Source organism: Coturnix japonica, chromosome 22 (assembly GCF_054131305.1).
Source record: "Coturnix japonica strain WE chromosome 22, WE-NBRP24, whole genome shotgun sequence".
NCBI lineage: Eukaryota > Metazoa > Chordata > Aves > Galliformes > Phasianidae > Coturnix > Coturnix japonica.
In genome coordinates this window covers 5,356,614-5,371,154 of record NC_140684.1, presented here as the reverse complement: position 1 = coordinate 5,371,154, position 14,541 = coordinate 5,356,614, and the positions used below count along the sequence as shown (strand labels likewise).

Sequence of the window (14,541 nt, the reverse complement as noted above, 5' to 3'; positions counted from 1 at the left end):
TCTGCTCTGGACAGGGCTGGCTGCAGCAGGAGCAGCACAGTGGCAGACAGGGAATGGGATGGAGCAGGCACTGCTGTTTGTAGGTACCTGCATTGTTGCATCCTTACTCTGCTCTGAGCTGCTAAGGCAGAGATGCTGCCCAGGATAGCTCTTATTTGGTCCCTGAGATGGTGCTGGTTCTAGTTAGCAATGAAGGTGCTGGGCTGAGGTTGGCAAAGGGCTGGGCAGTGGATGTATCAGGAGGGTTCAGAGCACTGGGGGTCAGCCAGGGCTCATGGGGCAGGATGGAGCAGCCAGTTCTTGGCTGTATGGCTGTATGCTGGGGCAAGAGGAGGAGGTGCAACTTTGGAAGTGGAGGCCGTGTTGTCGTGGGCACAGTGCCTGCAGTTCTTGCAGGGAATCACCTCCTGGCTAGCCCCCTTGCTGCAGAGCTGGCAGAGGCTCCACGGGGGGAGATCAGTGGTGTTGGGGCTCTCCTGGATCTGCATGGACTCACGAGATGCTCCATGCAGACCTGGGGGCTGGATCCTTCCTGGTGCTGAGCCCTATGGGGACAGGGGACTGTGCAAGTCCCCGAACTGTCACTGCTCTGTCCCTGTGTGCCATGAGGAGCCGTAGTGATGCTCCAGGGCAGTGCACCCCATCTCAATACTCTGCCCCACTCTGTCCCCTCCTTGCTCCCTCAGCAGTGGAGGTGACAAAGTCCAGGGAGGGTTGGGGAGGTGCGGGGGGATTCCTGTTCCCTAGAGCTTGGCAGGGCAATCCCCAGAGCAGTAACCCTGTGCCTCTTGCCAGGCCCAGCCTGGCTGCTCATAGGGCTGGGAATGCTCTGGTTCTGTGTCCCCAGCCGTGTCAGTCAGGGCTGCACAACCCTCCTGAGCAGCACAGCGGGCGGCAGGGCGGGAGTTAACGCGTGGGGGACGCCGGGGGGGCTGCTTTGAGTCACTTCCTCGCAGTGGGAGGGAGGCTTTGGGGCTGCCGAGCTGCTTCTCGCCAGCCTGGCTCACACCCTGAAGATGAGCCCAGCCTGCTGCTGCCCGAGCCGGGCTGTCCCCGGCCACCGCTGAGCTCCGTGCCCCAGCAGCAGGAATGCCAGTGCTATCCTAACCCCCTCCCCGGGCTGCCCTCGGCTCCTCCAACCTCTCCTCTCGCATCCCTGGAGCTGAAGCGGTGGTGATGACCGACGTGTTGGTGCAGCCGGACAGTGGCCCCACTCCTGGAGGGGAGCACCTGGAGCCGGGTGCAGAGGAGCCCGATGGCAAACGACCCCCCACCACCGGCGCCCGCCTCTGGGGCCGGGTGCGCAGCAAGCTGCTGCGACAGAAGGTGCGGGGGGACCGGGAGGAGGTGAGGGGCACCCGGATGGCTTTCCCATGCTGTGGCTTTTGGCTGGTTGCTTTGTTGAGGGGGGGGTTGTGGCTGTGGGGGTGCCTCACTACCCGCTTGCTTTGAGGAGAGGGCTCTGCATGCTCTGTTCGGATGCTTTGGGAGCTTTTAGAAATAGCTGCCTTCTCGGTGTTTGTTTTCTTCTTTCCCTTCTTCCCTGGGGGATGCTGAGCTCTTTGTGCTGTGTTTGTCGGGATTTGCTTGGGGTGCAGCACCCCATGAGTGACTGGGAGAAGACAGCACCCCAGTGTGCTGTGCTCCCCCATGGGTGGTAGGTGCTGCTTGACTAGCAGCCCCCCTGACCCTAGCCCTTACTCTGCTGCTGTGTTGCAGCTTTGTTGCGGCCCCATCAGTGCTGTCTGTCTTTGATGGGGTACAGGGGGGACAGCACCATCTCAGGCTGTCCTGTGTGACACCAGGGGCTTTCTTGCCATGCTGGCTCAGAGCAGTGGTGGACAGGAGCTGCCCTGGCACATGTGGGTTCAGTTTGTCAACAGCGGGAGGGGGGGGCTCGGTGGCAGCAGGGCTGGCTGTGACGCAGCAGCATTAACCTCGATTTTGTGCAGCCGCCACTCCTGGGGATTAAGGGGCAGCAAGGGCTGTGCAGGAGGCTGCTGGGGGCTGTTGCTGGGTCAAAAGCCGAGTGGGTTGTGCTTCCCGCTGCTGCTCCGAGATGCGTGGCAGATGGGCAAGCAGGGGCTGTGTCACCGTGAGCTGTCCTGCTAAGGAGTTCGGCTGTAGTGAGTTCATGTGCAGGGTCCTGGTGTGCAGGATGGGGCTGTGAATTGCTGCTTTAGGCTGTGTTTTGCTTTGGGCTGGTACAGGGGCTGCTGTGTTCCAATAGCACAGCTCTGGCACTGCCAGCTTTGTGGGCAAGGAGCTGGATGGGGAATCTAGAGCATCCTCTGATCACTGAGCTGCACCTGGAGGCCAGGCTGGGTGCCCTCAGGTGCCAAAATGATGTGGAATGGCCCCAACTGTAGCAACTATGCTGGGATCTCACTCCCAGGGTGACACAGGGTGACGCCACGCTGGTGAGTCACTGCAGTGCTCAGAATGGCTTCACCCCAGGCTTTAGGCATCGAGTGACCTCATGGATGAGGCACAAGAAGGGATGTGCATGGCAGCAGCTCAGCTCTTGGGGCGACTGCATGGGTCTCCCTGCCACCAGCAATGAGCACAGCCTCTGTGCTGGCCTCAGCATGGGTGTGTCACAGCACTGTCCTTGTGGGCAGGAAGGAGTTGTCCCACAGAGGCACCTGTGACCCGTTTGCTTGGCTGTAGGGCGATGCATGAATCCAGCTCAGCACAAAGTTTGTGCACAGCACCTGGCATCTGGGACTGCAGCGTGTCACCTGCACCATCCTCTCTGCCAGCCTGGGGACATTATTGGGTCACACTGGAGTAAGGCAGCTCCCTTTGGTGCAGGAGAAGGTGGTGGTGATGGTTGCTGAGGCTGGGTGCTTTGCCAGCACTGCATGGGCAGATGTTCACATCCATCCTCCCATGTGTGGGGGGACAAGGCTGCCCAAGGCATTGAGCTCTATGGGGACATGGACAGGGCTTGGGGAGCACTGGGGCCAGCCCTGAGCCCACAGTGCACAGGGAGCAGTCCTAGCTGCAGGGCAGCTCTGTGACTCCAGCTGAGCCATCTCCATTTTGGGTCAGTGATGGAAGCAGGGGGGGCTGTGGTGTGGCAGGAGGCCTCAGGAACGTGGCATGCTCATGGTAAGGTCTGCAGTGCTAGCAGCATCCAACCTGGCTTTTATTATGGCTCTGTTCAGAGCCTGCTAAAGCCCTTCCAGATGTGCACTGCCAGGGCCATCAGAGCCAGGGGGACCCACGGGATGGGGCCAGGGCAGATGTGTGTGTTGTTTTCAATTAATCTCGTGCTGCAGAATGCGGAGGCCCATGGCTCCTGACCTGGCTAGGCAGTGAATGGCTTCACTCATTGCTGCAGTGACAAGCCAGCCCCTGTTCTGTTGCCACGCAGGAGACATGGGAAGGGGTGAAAGCCCCTTGCATCCATCCAAGGGTCCCTGGCCAGAATTGTGGTGTTGCTGTGCAAGGGTCTGTGGTAGGCGTGCCGTGGCACTGTGGCGGAGAGGGCATAAGGGATGTGGAGCTGCAGGGCTGGGGCTGACCACAGTCCAGCTGAAGTCTCATGATCCTTGTGTTCAAACTCCCATGGCGGTCCAGGGTAGCTGCAGCCTTCCTTCTCCTCCTCTTCCTCACTGTTCCCAGCAGCCACAGTGCTGGGTCTGAGTAGGGAGCCAGGGCAACTTAGCATCTTGTTGTGCAAGAGGGAACATAAGGTACCCTGGCACCCCCCAGCACAATGTGCACTGGCTTCATGAGCAGCCAGAAGCTGTGGTGGGGAATGGCAGCTCAGTGGCTGAAGCTCTGGACATCTTGATACTTGCCTTAAGAATCTCCCAACCCAGCAGATGCCAGAGGAAACTCCTGCGTCCTTGAGGAGTGACCTCACATGAGTGGCATGAGCCTCGCCTGGCAGCTGCACACACACAGCCCTGGGACCCCTGCCAAGTCCATGTCCCGTCCCCTTCCCCGAGGGGCCATTAGTGCTGGGTGCTGCCCTGCCGCCTGCCCTGTGCATTACAGGGATCGATGGGGACAGATCGATGCTACCAGCTGGAGACCAAAAAGCCTCAAAAGGCCACTGGAGTGAGAGCTGGCTGCTGCAGCAGAGCCCCATGCCCTCGGGTGGGAGCAGACCCCCTGATCCCAGTCCCCATCCTTGTGGGAAGGTGAGCTGGTGGCAGCCTTCCTCACCCCTGCTGTCATGTCTACAGGGATGAGATCCCTAATTTCCACACTCTCTTGGGTTCAGAATCACTGCTGTCACCTCTGCTCCAGTCCCATATCACTGGGGATTGGGGACAGCTCAGTGCCATCTTGCTGCCACCCATGTTGGGGCCTTGGGAACACCAGAACCTTGCTGTGGCCCAGGGGAAGCATCTCCAAGTCCCCTGTTAGCCCGAAAGCCTGAAATAGCAGAGCCCGTCATTCCCAGGGGTTATAAATAGCTTTGGCTATTGGGAGATGTTGTTTTTTTCTGCATGGAAAATGCTGCCCTAGTTCTGTTCCATCAATCTGCCTCCAGAAATAGTCCTGATTCTTGGAAATTTCTTGCCTCTGGGGTGTGTGTTCAGCTGGGGGCTCTGGGGGGACCAATCCCATGTGGGTACAGCACCCAACCCAAGGGACTCTGGATTGTCCCCTTTGGTGTCCAACACCACCTGTGTTTTTGGGGGGGTGGCAGCAGGTGGGGACTCAAAGACCCTCATGTGTTATTTCTCTCCACAGCTGGACCCGCAGGCTGTACAGACCAAAAACTGGCACATGGACGTGATTGAGATGAATGGGGTAAGCAGAGCCCGAAGCCCCTTCCTTGTTGGTTTCTCCCTAAGGGGAGCTGCGAGCTGGGGTCCGGGCTGTGGGGCTGTGTGACACAGAGATGACAACCAGGGCATTTCTCCCACAGATCAAGGTGGAGTTCTCCATGAAGTTCACGAGCAGAGACATGAGCCTGAAGAGGACCCCATCCAAAAAGCAGACCGGAGTCTTTGGGGTCAAAATCAGTGTTGTGACAAAGTGCGTGCAGGGCTGTGGGTGGCTGCTGTCCCACTCCTTATGGGATCTGGGAACATGGGGCTGGTGGGGTCCAGCAATTACTTCTTACACCTCTGCTTTCTGAGCCAGGCGTGAGCGCTCCAAGGTGCCTTACATTGTGCGCCAGTGCATCGAGGAGGTGGAGAAGAGAGGCATTGAGGAGGTCGGCATCTACAGGATCTCCGGCGTTGCCACGGACATCCAGGCACTGAAGGCTGTCTTTGATGCGAGTGAGTTGACTGCCACTGTCCATCTGCAGGCATCAGGCACCCTTCCAGCCCGTAGTCCTGCGTGCTCAAGGTCTGCCTGTTGCATTGCAAAAGGTGCAGATGGTGTGGGTGGGTGCATGGGGTCTGAGCCCCTCGAATGGAGCCCTGCAGCCCCTGACCTATTTTTGTTGGTGTTTGTGTTATGGTTGTGCTCTGCCTCCACGCCTGGCTGGCTCCCAGGGAGACACTGAGTCAGGGCAAGGTTTGCAGATGGATTTGCAAATTGTTCCGCGTTCCATTGCCCAGCAGGCGGGGACTGCTCAGCTGTGCCCAGCCCCAGCATGGCCAAACAATCCACTCCCTACAGCAGCAGGAGGGTCAGGAGTTGGATTAATGCTCACGCTGGTGCACGTCCCCTCCATGGAGTGGTCACATCCACAGGGACCCATTCTGTCTCTTGGGGTGCCATGGGGCTGGGGACACAGCTGTGCTGCCCCCTCCTTGGGCATTGGGGAGATACAGGTGTTAGCAAACAGGAACATGGCTCTGCTCTCTGGCCAGATAACAAGGACATCCTGGTGATGCTGAGTGATATGGACATCAACGCCATCGCCGGCACACTCAAGTTGTATTTCCGGGAGCTGCCTGAGCCCCTCCTCACTGACAGACTGTACCCTGCCTTTATGGAGGGCATCGGTAAGGCCTCGGGGATGAGAAGGGGTCTGGCCGTGTTGCTCTTCCCCACCATCCTGCACATGCAAGGCTGGATGCCCTGTCCTGAGCTCTCTCTCCTTGCCTCCAGCCCTCTCGGATCCTGCTGCCAAGGAGAACTGCATGATGCACCTTCTCCGTTCACTGCCTGACCCCAACCTCATCACTTTCCTCTTCCTGCTGGAGCACTTGAAAAGGTAACAGCTTGATGGTGCAGGGCAGGGAGGGCAGCACAGACTTTGGTATGAGGCAGCTCTTGGCTGCCTCAGCCTGCGTGCAGCTGCTGGGATGAGCTCTCTGTGGCCTCAGTAGAGGGTGGGGAATCAATCTGGGACCATGCAGTGCCCTCTTAAAAAACAGCAATGCATCCCTTCCCACCAGTCCAAGGAGCAAAGCACATTGTGCTAATCCCCGTAACCTGTCTGCAGGGGTGTTTGGCTCTGCAGAGCCATCCTGAAGCTGCATGCAGCACCTTATGCTGCTCTAGAGTTGCACCTCAGCATTGCAGAGGCTGGATCTCCTGTGTCGGATCCATCTGGGGCAGGGAGAGCCCATCTGAGACTGGGGAAGGGCAGCACTGGGGTCCTTTGGTGGACACAGGGCTGTCAGCAGGGCCTGGACACAGCACACCGTGAGCTTGAGAATGGGACTGGCAGCTCGTGTTACTCACATCAGGAACTGTTTTTCTCTGGTTTGGCTAAAAGCAAACAGAAAAAGTGATTGCTGCTGGGGGTGGGGAAGGAAAATCCATTTCCATCCTGAGAACTGGGCACAGGCAGTTCCTACATCTGCTGTCCTGGCCGGGGCTCAGCTGAGGAGTGTGGCCACCTGCTGACATGGCAGTGCAGTCCCAGAAGGTGGGCTAGCTGGGCCCGGGGGCCAGTATGCAGTCCCCGTGCCCTGCTTGAGCTGGGGCAGGGCGGAGACTCTGTAGATCAGAAGCAGGCCAGGGCTACGTCGCTGCCACATCACACTTGGGGCTCCCAGCCAGGCCTGGCGGCTCCCGCAGAGGCCATGAAGGGGGCTGAGCTCTCTGCCCTGCCCCTGGGTCTGAATGGCCAATGCTGGGGCTGCAGGGTGGGAAGGAGGCTTGGTGTTTGTTCCCCCACATTGCCCCATGGCTGTGCTGCTCTGGGGGTGAAGCTTTGGGGGCTCACACTTGTGCTGTTTTCCCCCCACTACAGGGTAGCAGAAAAGGAGCCCATCAACAAAATGTCCCTCCACAACTTGGCCACAGTCTTCGGGCCAACACTGCTGAGACCTTCAGAAGGGGAGAGCAAAGGACACCTCACCCTGGCGTCTGACATCTGGTCCCACGATGTGATGGCCCAGGTGAGAGCTGAGTTGGCAGTGCAGAGGCAGTAAAGGGCTTCCCTTGTTCGTTCTCACTGGGAATTGCTGCAAGAGGGTTTGACAGCAGCACTCTCCTTTTTGGCCTAACATCCCCTATTTCCCCACTGTAGGTCCAGGTCCTTCTCTACTACCTGCAGCATCCTCCCATCTCCTTCACGGAGCTGAAACGCAACACACTTTACTTCTCCACGGACGTGTAGCCCGCAGGGAGGAGGCACTGGCTGCAAACACTCCCAGCTCCCTGCCAGGGCCATGGACCGGATCGCGGCCCCCGGGGACGTCAGCCTGGAACCCGGGATGTGCCCCCTGCAGCTCCTGTACAATCGTGTACTGATGGCCCGGTGCTGCCCCAGCGCCGCGCCGCTCTGTAAAGTAGTTGTGTCTTATGTCCCTTCTTGTGTTCAAGAATTGTTTTTGTGTATATTTGTTCAAAGGATGAGGTAGTGACTGACAAGGGCTGTGGACACAGGCTCCTCCTTTGGCTTACTTTCTCCTGGACTCTTTCCTACCTGCTGACTCCTGCCCAGCAGCCCTCATCTCACCCTGCTCAAAGCCTGCAGCATCCACCAGTGCTCGGCTGCTGCTTGGCTCCGGCTCTGCTCTGCCTCGCTGCCCGCACCGTTGGACCCCGCACTTGGATCCGTCTCTGCATCCATGAGAACACGGAGCAGGGCGCTGCTGCCTCCTCACCACATCCCTGCTGGGTGCTTCAGGCCAGTCTCCTTGCTCCCCACACTCTGCCTTCAGGGCTGCAGCATGGTGTTACCTCCCTTGGTGTTCTGCAGGTCTCACAGTTTCCCCCTCACAGGGTCTAGGGTCTAGGCCTTGTTCTTGCCAAGCAAGAGTATTTCCCTGCCATTTCTGTATCCCTGCCTTAGCTCTGCATGTGCCCCTTCCAGCCAAGCACTGCCACTGGGTTACCAACCCCTGGGCTGCAATGCACTGCAGCTCCGTCTGCATCCCACAGCAAAACTGGTCAAGGCCCCAGCGAGGAAGGGGAGGTTTTGTTTCCTTCTGTGGCCCAGGGAAGGGAGGAGGAAAATCCTCGTGGGCTCTGTTGGCTCTCACTCCTGAAGGCAGCAGTGCTTCTCACAAAGCTATTTGGTGAGTGGCCATGTCCCTGCCCTTACTGGTGGGTACTGGGACACAAAGCCTCGGCTCTGTGAGCCCATCTGTGTTATCATGGAGAAAGCCCCCTCCTCGATTGCAGTGGCCCCAAACACTCCTGTGCCAAAGGAGATGGATGAGAGGTGACCAAGCGTGTCCCCATTACCAGCCTTGCCTTTACCCACCTGACTATCAGACTGTTCCAGGTAGCCTGGCCAATGCTCCAGGTATGTCCCAAGCCCATCTCCCCAGGGAAGGCAGCACCTGCCGGCCCCCCACCAGCAAAGCAACTACAGGAGGGGGAGGTCTTTTGGTCCTCCCTCTAAAGGGCTCACACTCCAGCCCCTGCTCCTCTTGACTACCAGCTAAACAGAAGGGAAACAGCATAGCAGAAAATAACCAGGCGTCTGTCTTGGCCCTGGACCCAGGAAGGAGGCCGAGCGGTAGATCTGACTGCACAACGGATCCCTGATTTGTTACATGTGTCCAAGTCTCTGTCCACCACAGTGTCATTCCAGATGGAGGCTCTGTGTAGCCAAATCCCCCCTGCCTGACGGTGGCTCTGCACAGCCCTGGCACAGCAGGCAGCGGCCATCCCTGTGACGGGCTTTGTTCCACCCCACAGGAGGGGAAGGCAGGGGGGTGAACTTTTGCAGCTACAGGTAGAATAGAACTGTTAATTAATATTTGACTTTCAGAAGTTGTTAAGGATATATTTTTGTTTGTGTTCTGTTTCAATTTCTGTAGATTATAAACTTTAAATGGCTGTAAACCATGTGAAGAGAGGAAAAAAACAAACAAAAAACCTGTTAATAAAAATGCAAAGCCCCAACGTTTGCACAAAAGGAGCCTTGTGGTGTTGCTGTTTGCATGAGCTGATCATCACCTTGGCTTCACAACTGCTCCTCTTTCAGTCATGGAAATCTCGCTGGTTGTGTTTCAAGGCAGTGGTATAAGCACAGGCATCATGCCAGGCAATCTTCTAAGAGCCATCTTATGGTTTGGGCTACATCCTTGCATTTCAGTAAATTCTGGAGGAAAAAAAAAACCTGGACTGTCTGGAGCCAACTTGTTTGATCAGCCCAGAATTACTCAAGCTTCAAATTCAGCTGACTTGCACAGCTTCTGGCCTGAGGATACTGAACAGGCACAGTGAGGGAGATCAGGCGATCAGGAAACCTCAGCTGATAGATCACATGGAACTGTCTCCCCACTTCTTTCCATGAAGGCATGGGAGACAACACGCCTCTAAAGCGACCGCTTTCTCACTGAACACCCAGCTGGTCTTGCTCTTCCAGGTAAGCAAACGCTGTGCTGTTCTGGGATGTCAAACTCTGAGTGCAAAGGGGAAGCAGGTGGGAGAACCCCCCCCCCTCCATTAGATGTTCACCCTGCCCTTTAAATCCTGCTGTTTCATTGTAAGGTGGGTGTTTTTCCCTTGCACAGCGGCTCAAAGGTGGTTAAAACAGAGTCTAAACTATTTTGAATATAAAAATGATCCCCCGAGGTCTGAAAACAGAATTTGGTTAGAAAAACAAGACAGCTAATAAGAATGCAAATCCAAAAGGGAGCAGCCAGCCAAGCTCATGAGCAGGTGCTGTGACTTCAGTACCAGCGTGCTGCAGAAGTGATGGTTTGCTTTCTCTCAGTTTAACACTGGGGAGCTCAGAGTGGTGTAGGGAAAGGATGGGAAGCAGACAGTGTGATAAGCGAACGCCTGGTTATGTGCCTTTATTCTCACAACTCTGCTTTAAAGTCCAGCCATCAAACTGCTGGAACTGAGGGTGTGAGCCCGTGGCAGTATAAAGCAGTAGCAAAACTGCTTGTACTCCCAGGGCGAGGTTAAATCAGGCAAGCCAAGAGGCTACAGAGAATTATACATCTGCAACAACCTCTTTTTTACCCTTAAACTGTTTTGTTCATCTGCCAGGAACCACATGGTTCTAAGGCACAGGATTCCTTTTTGCTTTCTCCTTTAAGAAATGGTAAAGAAATCTGGCACTCGTTCTGCGCTTGAAAGAAGACAAGTTGTACAGATGGTGGTTTGTGTTCAGTTGGTATTTTAAGAAAAGCCTGGAACAAACTATTTCTCCACAGCATCTTACCTCTCCCCAACAGAGCAGCAAGCTGCAAACCAGGAGCTGCTAAACACTTGCAGCGTATTCAAACACTCGGTAACATAAACCACTGCAGTTCTTTACGAAGATTGTCCTCCTGCCTCTTTTGATGCTAGCAACAGACTTAATCAAAATCAGACCCAAAGGATCCAGAAAGCTCAGAGTCCAGGCTTGTTTCCTGGAAACTGACAGTCAGCTGATCCGTGCTGGTGATTACTGCTCACTGCGCCTGGCTCCATCCTTGCACATTCCTGCAGGCCTGCCTGAAGCAGCACGCCAAGGCTCGCAGCCAGATTATTGTTAGTCATTCAGGAAAAGCAGCCAGCACCATCCAGCTTGCACTGATCAGGACTCGGAGGCAGTGGAAAGGTAAAGCCTGATGGTTCTTCTGCCGTGATGCAGGCTCTGAGCAGCAGCAGTGGAACGTAAGGAAAACTTGCTCCCGAGGGATCCCGCTGTTACCGCAGATAGTAATCAATTGCTGCGGAAAAAGCAGCGAATCCACCACAGCCGATCACCCCTGCCTTCATACCAGCTGCAAAGCAAAAGGGTGGGAAAGAATGAGACAAAACAGAGGAAAAAAAACCAGTTCCTTGCAGCAATTGGCCTACACTGCACTGGCTTGAAAAGCTGACACCTGCAGGAACCTGGCGCTCCTCCACCAGGGAATGCTGCCACTGCCCAAGGGAAGGGGGTAACCTGGCACAGATGGGACTTGAACTCAGACATCTGGACTAGCATGACACTGTGACTGTGTGCTGTGCTGCTAAGTCTCCCTATGCAGTCTAGGAGAGAAAACAGCAGTGGCCACTGCTGATTTCAGATCTATAACAAGTGACTTTACTGTTGGACAAAGATGGACCACAGCAAAAGCAGCTGCTACTTTGAATGCTCTAAGAGGATTAGGTCCAGGGCTGACACAACTTAACAAGCTCAATTAGAAGCTCTTTTGAGAGCACTTTCATTTCTTCTATGCTCTGGAAACTGTTTTTGTCTGTTTGATTTTGTTTTCTTAAAGACAAGTCAATGAAGTTTGATATTTCTGCTGAGCAGCAGCACCACTCTCTTCCTGCCTGGGGCTCTTCTCCAGATGTTAACAGTCAAAGCTTCCCAAGAAGTCCCCTCTAGGTCCTGCTGGACTAAAATCTCAGTGCTCCTGCTCTTGTACATACATAGAGTTGCCTCTTTGAGACAGGAGAAAGGAGGGAGGCATTGTACAAGCTGATCAAGTTAACAGAGTTCCTGCCAGTGAAACAATATATCTAAGTAGAGCTCTATTAACACAAGAGCTGTAACTTCAGCGAGTTGCTCAGAACATATTTTTGGCTCCCTCTCCATGACACCCCAGTAGCATGTGGAGAGCTACCAGCACCATTTCCTCATTTGCTTTCAAGTCACTTCTGTTCATTTCTCTCCGCTCTCCCTGTCCTGTACAACCAGCCTTCCCTACCCACACATATCTTTCAAGATGACAGGAAAGAGACAGAGATGACAGTTCTGCCAACTTCAAGCACATTCTCATGCTGACATCAACATAACCCCATACAGAGAGATTTGCAGCGTGCGTTGCCTTAAAAATGCTGCTTGTTACCATCCCAAATTGCTGCCTTATCACAGCAGTTGCTACCAGGCATCACCAACCTCTGAAGCCAATCGCTCCTCCTGTGATGCAGCCACTAATAACGCTGTTCCTCCAGTCTGACTTTCCACGATACTGTGGAGTTAAAAAACAAGAGACAACAAGTAAACATGGAATAACAATTCGACATCTGTACTAACACCAAGGGAGGTGAAGCCTTCCAGCCCTGTTTCAGATGAGGATGCTTTTCCTTCTGCTCTCAGCAGATGGCCCCCCTGCACTGTAAAAGTTTTTACGTGGCCAGGAGGAGGGGAAGGAGCAGGTCAGCAGGAGAGGTAAGACACATCCGCATGGTGCAATGCAGTGCTACAGCACACTCTCAGATGAGCCCATACAGCCCCCACAAGGCAGCACAGTGCACCGGCACCAGCTCACAGACAATTTAAAGGCACTGTGAGCACAGCATGGCCGTGCAGCCATGAGAGCAAACAGCAGCCTGCGGGCAAACATTAGCTATTAGCTAGTTTTTCACCAGTGCAACATGTTTGTTCTGCTTCGTTGTGCACACAGATATACTTTTACATGGATTAAGAACTAATTGTGTTTTTCGATTGAAGGACAGTACTGACATTCATAACAGGCTCATCTTCCTATTTAAGAAAACGGGTGATAGCTTTACCACTGAGCAGCACGAGGTCGTTTCCTGCTGTAGGGGCAAGATGAAAACAGCCCTATTACTTCAGATCTTTCATCAAAGGATCCCTTTCTTCACATGTACTTTTTAGAGGCTCAGATGGCCACGTTGCAACTCCCAGTTTGATGTTTTAACACAACTATGAGTTGTTTGGAGCTAAGGTTTCAAAAATCAATGCCAAAATCCAGGACTTGAACTGGAAAGCTCTTCACTGTTGCATGCAGCTCTGCTTATTCCATCACAGAACAGTTCTGAAAACCTTTAGAACTGAAAAGCTTAAATGATCAAGAAGCAAAAGGCAACGAGCCAATCCCTCACCACAGTGGTTTGGACTCATGAAAGGCGCTCAATGGTGTATAATAAAAGCTCCCATAGTAACGTTTGAGGGTCGTTACTCACCGATTCCACCACGCACTCGGTGCAGGAGAACATGGCGCCCACGATGGCAAAGTTCTTGGCGTAGGAAATGCCACGTTGCCCCATGTCCTTCAGCACCTCCTTGGCTGTCGGGGTGCGATAGGGGTCCTTGGGGTCGAAGCCCACATTGGTGTCGATGCCAGCAGTGAAGATCCCAAAGGCTCCTCCAAGAACAAACCCTGGGGAAGACAACAGCTATGAAATGAAGCTCTGGATTGGAGCAGTGATCCAACACTCACAGGGTTAGAGCTGCTCTGGTCTTAAGGGCAGCATGAAGGGCTGATGTGCTGCAGACACTGATCTGATCACAGAATCACAGAATTGTAGGGGTTGGAAGGGACCTCTAGAGATCATCAAGTCCAACCCCCTGCCAAAGCAGGCTCCCTACACCATGTCACACAGGTAGGCATCCAGGTGGGTCTTAAATATCTCCAGAGAAGGAGACTCCACCACCTCCCTGTGCAGCCTGTTCCAGTGCTCCGTCACCCTCACTGTAAAGAAGTTCTTATTAAGGAACTTCCTATGCTGTACTTTCATCCCATTAGCCCTAGTCCTGTCCCCATGCACTACTGAAAAGAGACCAGCCTCACCACTATGGCCCCCACCCCTCAGGTATTTATAAACCTGGATCCAATCCCCTCTCAGCCTTCTTTTCTCAAGGCTAAACAGACCCAGTTCCCTAAGTCTCTCCTCACAGGGGAGATGCTCCAGGCCCTTCACCATCTTAGTGCCCCCTTTAGTGCGGGCACACAGCACAGAGAGTTCTATCTTAAACTGGGGGGGAAGGTGGGAGCCCCTTCCCCGTGTCCATGGGCTGGAATTGCCCTTAAGATCTGACAGACCCTCATCCCCCCCCTCAGCCCCAACCCAACACCGTGTGACCCCCACCCCCCCTCACCCCCCACGCAGGCCAAGGCCGCTTTGAAGGCGCAGCTCTCCATGGCTCTCTCCACCATCTTCTGCTCGTCGCTCTTGTTCGGGCAGGGGATGCCCCCGAAGCTGTTGGGGTCCCACACTCGGGGTCGGCGTTGCTCGCCCACCAGGTGCTGCAGCACAGCGCTGTATTGCAGCGGAGGCTGCGAACCGCCCGGCGGTGCGGCCGCCATTATTGTCCTCCGCGTAACGAGGAACCGGCAGCGCGGCTTCCGTAGCGCGCGGGGGTTGATGGGTGTTGTAGTTTCACTAACAGAGACTCCCGCTGTGAGGCGCGCTGCCGAGACTCCATTTCCCAGCGTACCCCGCGGCAGCGCCATGACACTGAACTACAGCTCTCGGCGTGCTTTGCGGAGAGACACGCGATTGGCCGCGCTGAGGGCTGGGAGCCCCGTTACCCGG

The 14,541-nt window shown here is 55.0% G+C and overlaps 2 protein-coding genes across 5 annotated transcripts in view; one reads left to right on the top strand and one right to left on the bottom strand.

Annotated features, from left to right (window-relative positions):
- The window catches only part of ABR (ABR activator of RhoGEF and GTPase), a 30,134-nt gene extending 20,890 nt beyond the window's left edge, over window positions 1–9,244 (top strand). For all 4 annotated transcript variants that reach the window (XM_015880693.3, XM_015880694.3, XM_015880695.3 and 1 more), the window contains 7 exons: window positions 4,714–4,773; window positions 4,892–5,001; window positions 5,110–5,249; window positions 5,790–5,924; window positions 6,031–6,136; window positions 7,124–7,271; window positions 7,403–9,244. In XM_015880693.3, the coding sequence (XP_015736179.2) occupies window positions 4,714–4,773; window positions 4,892–5,001; window positions 5,110–5,249; window positions 5,790–5,924; window positions 6,031–6,136; window positions 7,124–7,271; window positions 7,403–7,492 (789 nt within the window). In that variant the 3' untranslated portion in view covers window positions 7,493–9,244. The remainder of the gene's footprint in view (window positions 1–4,713; window positions 4,774–4,891; window positions 5,002–5,109; window positions 5,250–5,789; window positions 5,925–6,030; window positions 6,137–7,123; window positions 7,272–7,402) is intronic.
- A 1,195-nt stretch (window positions 9,245–10,439) lies between these two features.
- On the bottom strand, window positions 10,440–14,333 carry TIMM22 (translocase of inner mitochondrial membrane 22). Its single transcript, XM_015880698.3, has 4 exons — window positions 14,105–14,333; window positions 13,189–13,385; window positions 12,158–12,230; window positions 10,440–11,051 (listed from the first exon to the last, which is right to left on the bottom strand). Exons 1-4 carry the CDS (start codon window positions 14,310–14,312, stop codon window positions 10,975–10,977), a joined length of 555 nt encoding a protein of 184 aa, XP_015736184.3. The 5' UTR covers window positions 14,313–14,333; the 3' UTR covers window positions 10,440–10,974.
- Window positions 14,334–14,541: the final 208 nt, after the last annotated feature.

Bases quoted from the DNA above. Each gene is read 5' to 3' on its own strand.
- TIMM22 (XM_015880698.3), bottom strand. From the start codon at position 14,312: ATGGCGGCCGCACCGCCGGGCGGTTCGCAGCCTCCGCTGCAATACAGC. The intron at 12,231-13,188 runs GTGAGTAACGAC...TTAACTCCACAG, and splicing joins CCGAGTGCGTGGTGGAATCG to TATCGTGGAAAGTCAGACTG. The intron at 11,052-12,157 runs GTTGGTGATGCC...TTTGCTTTGCAG, and splicing joins AGGAGCGATTGGCTTCAGAG to CTGGTATGAAGGCAGGGGTG.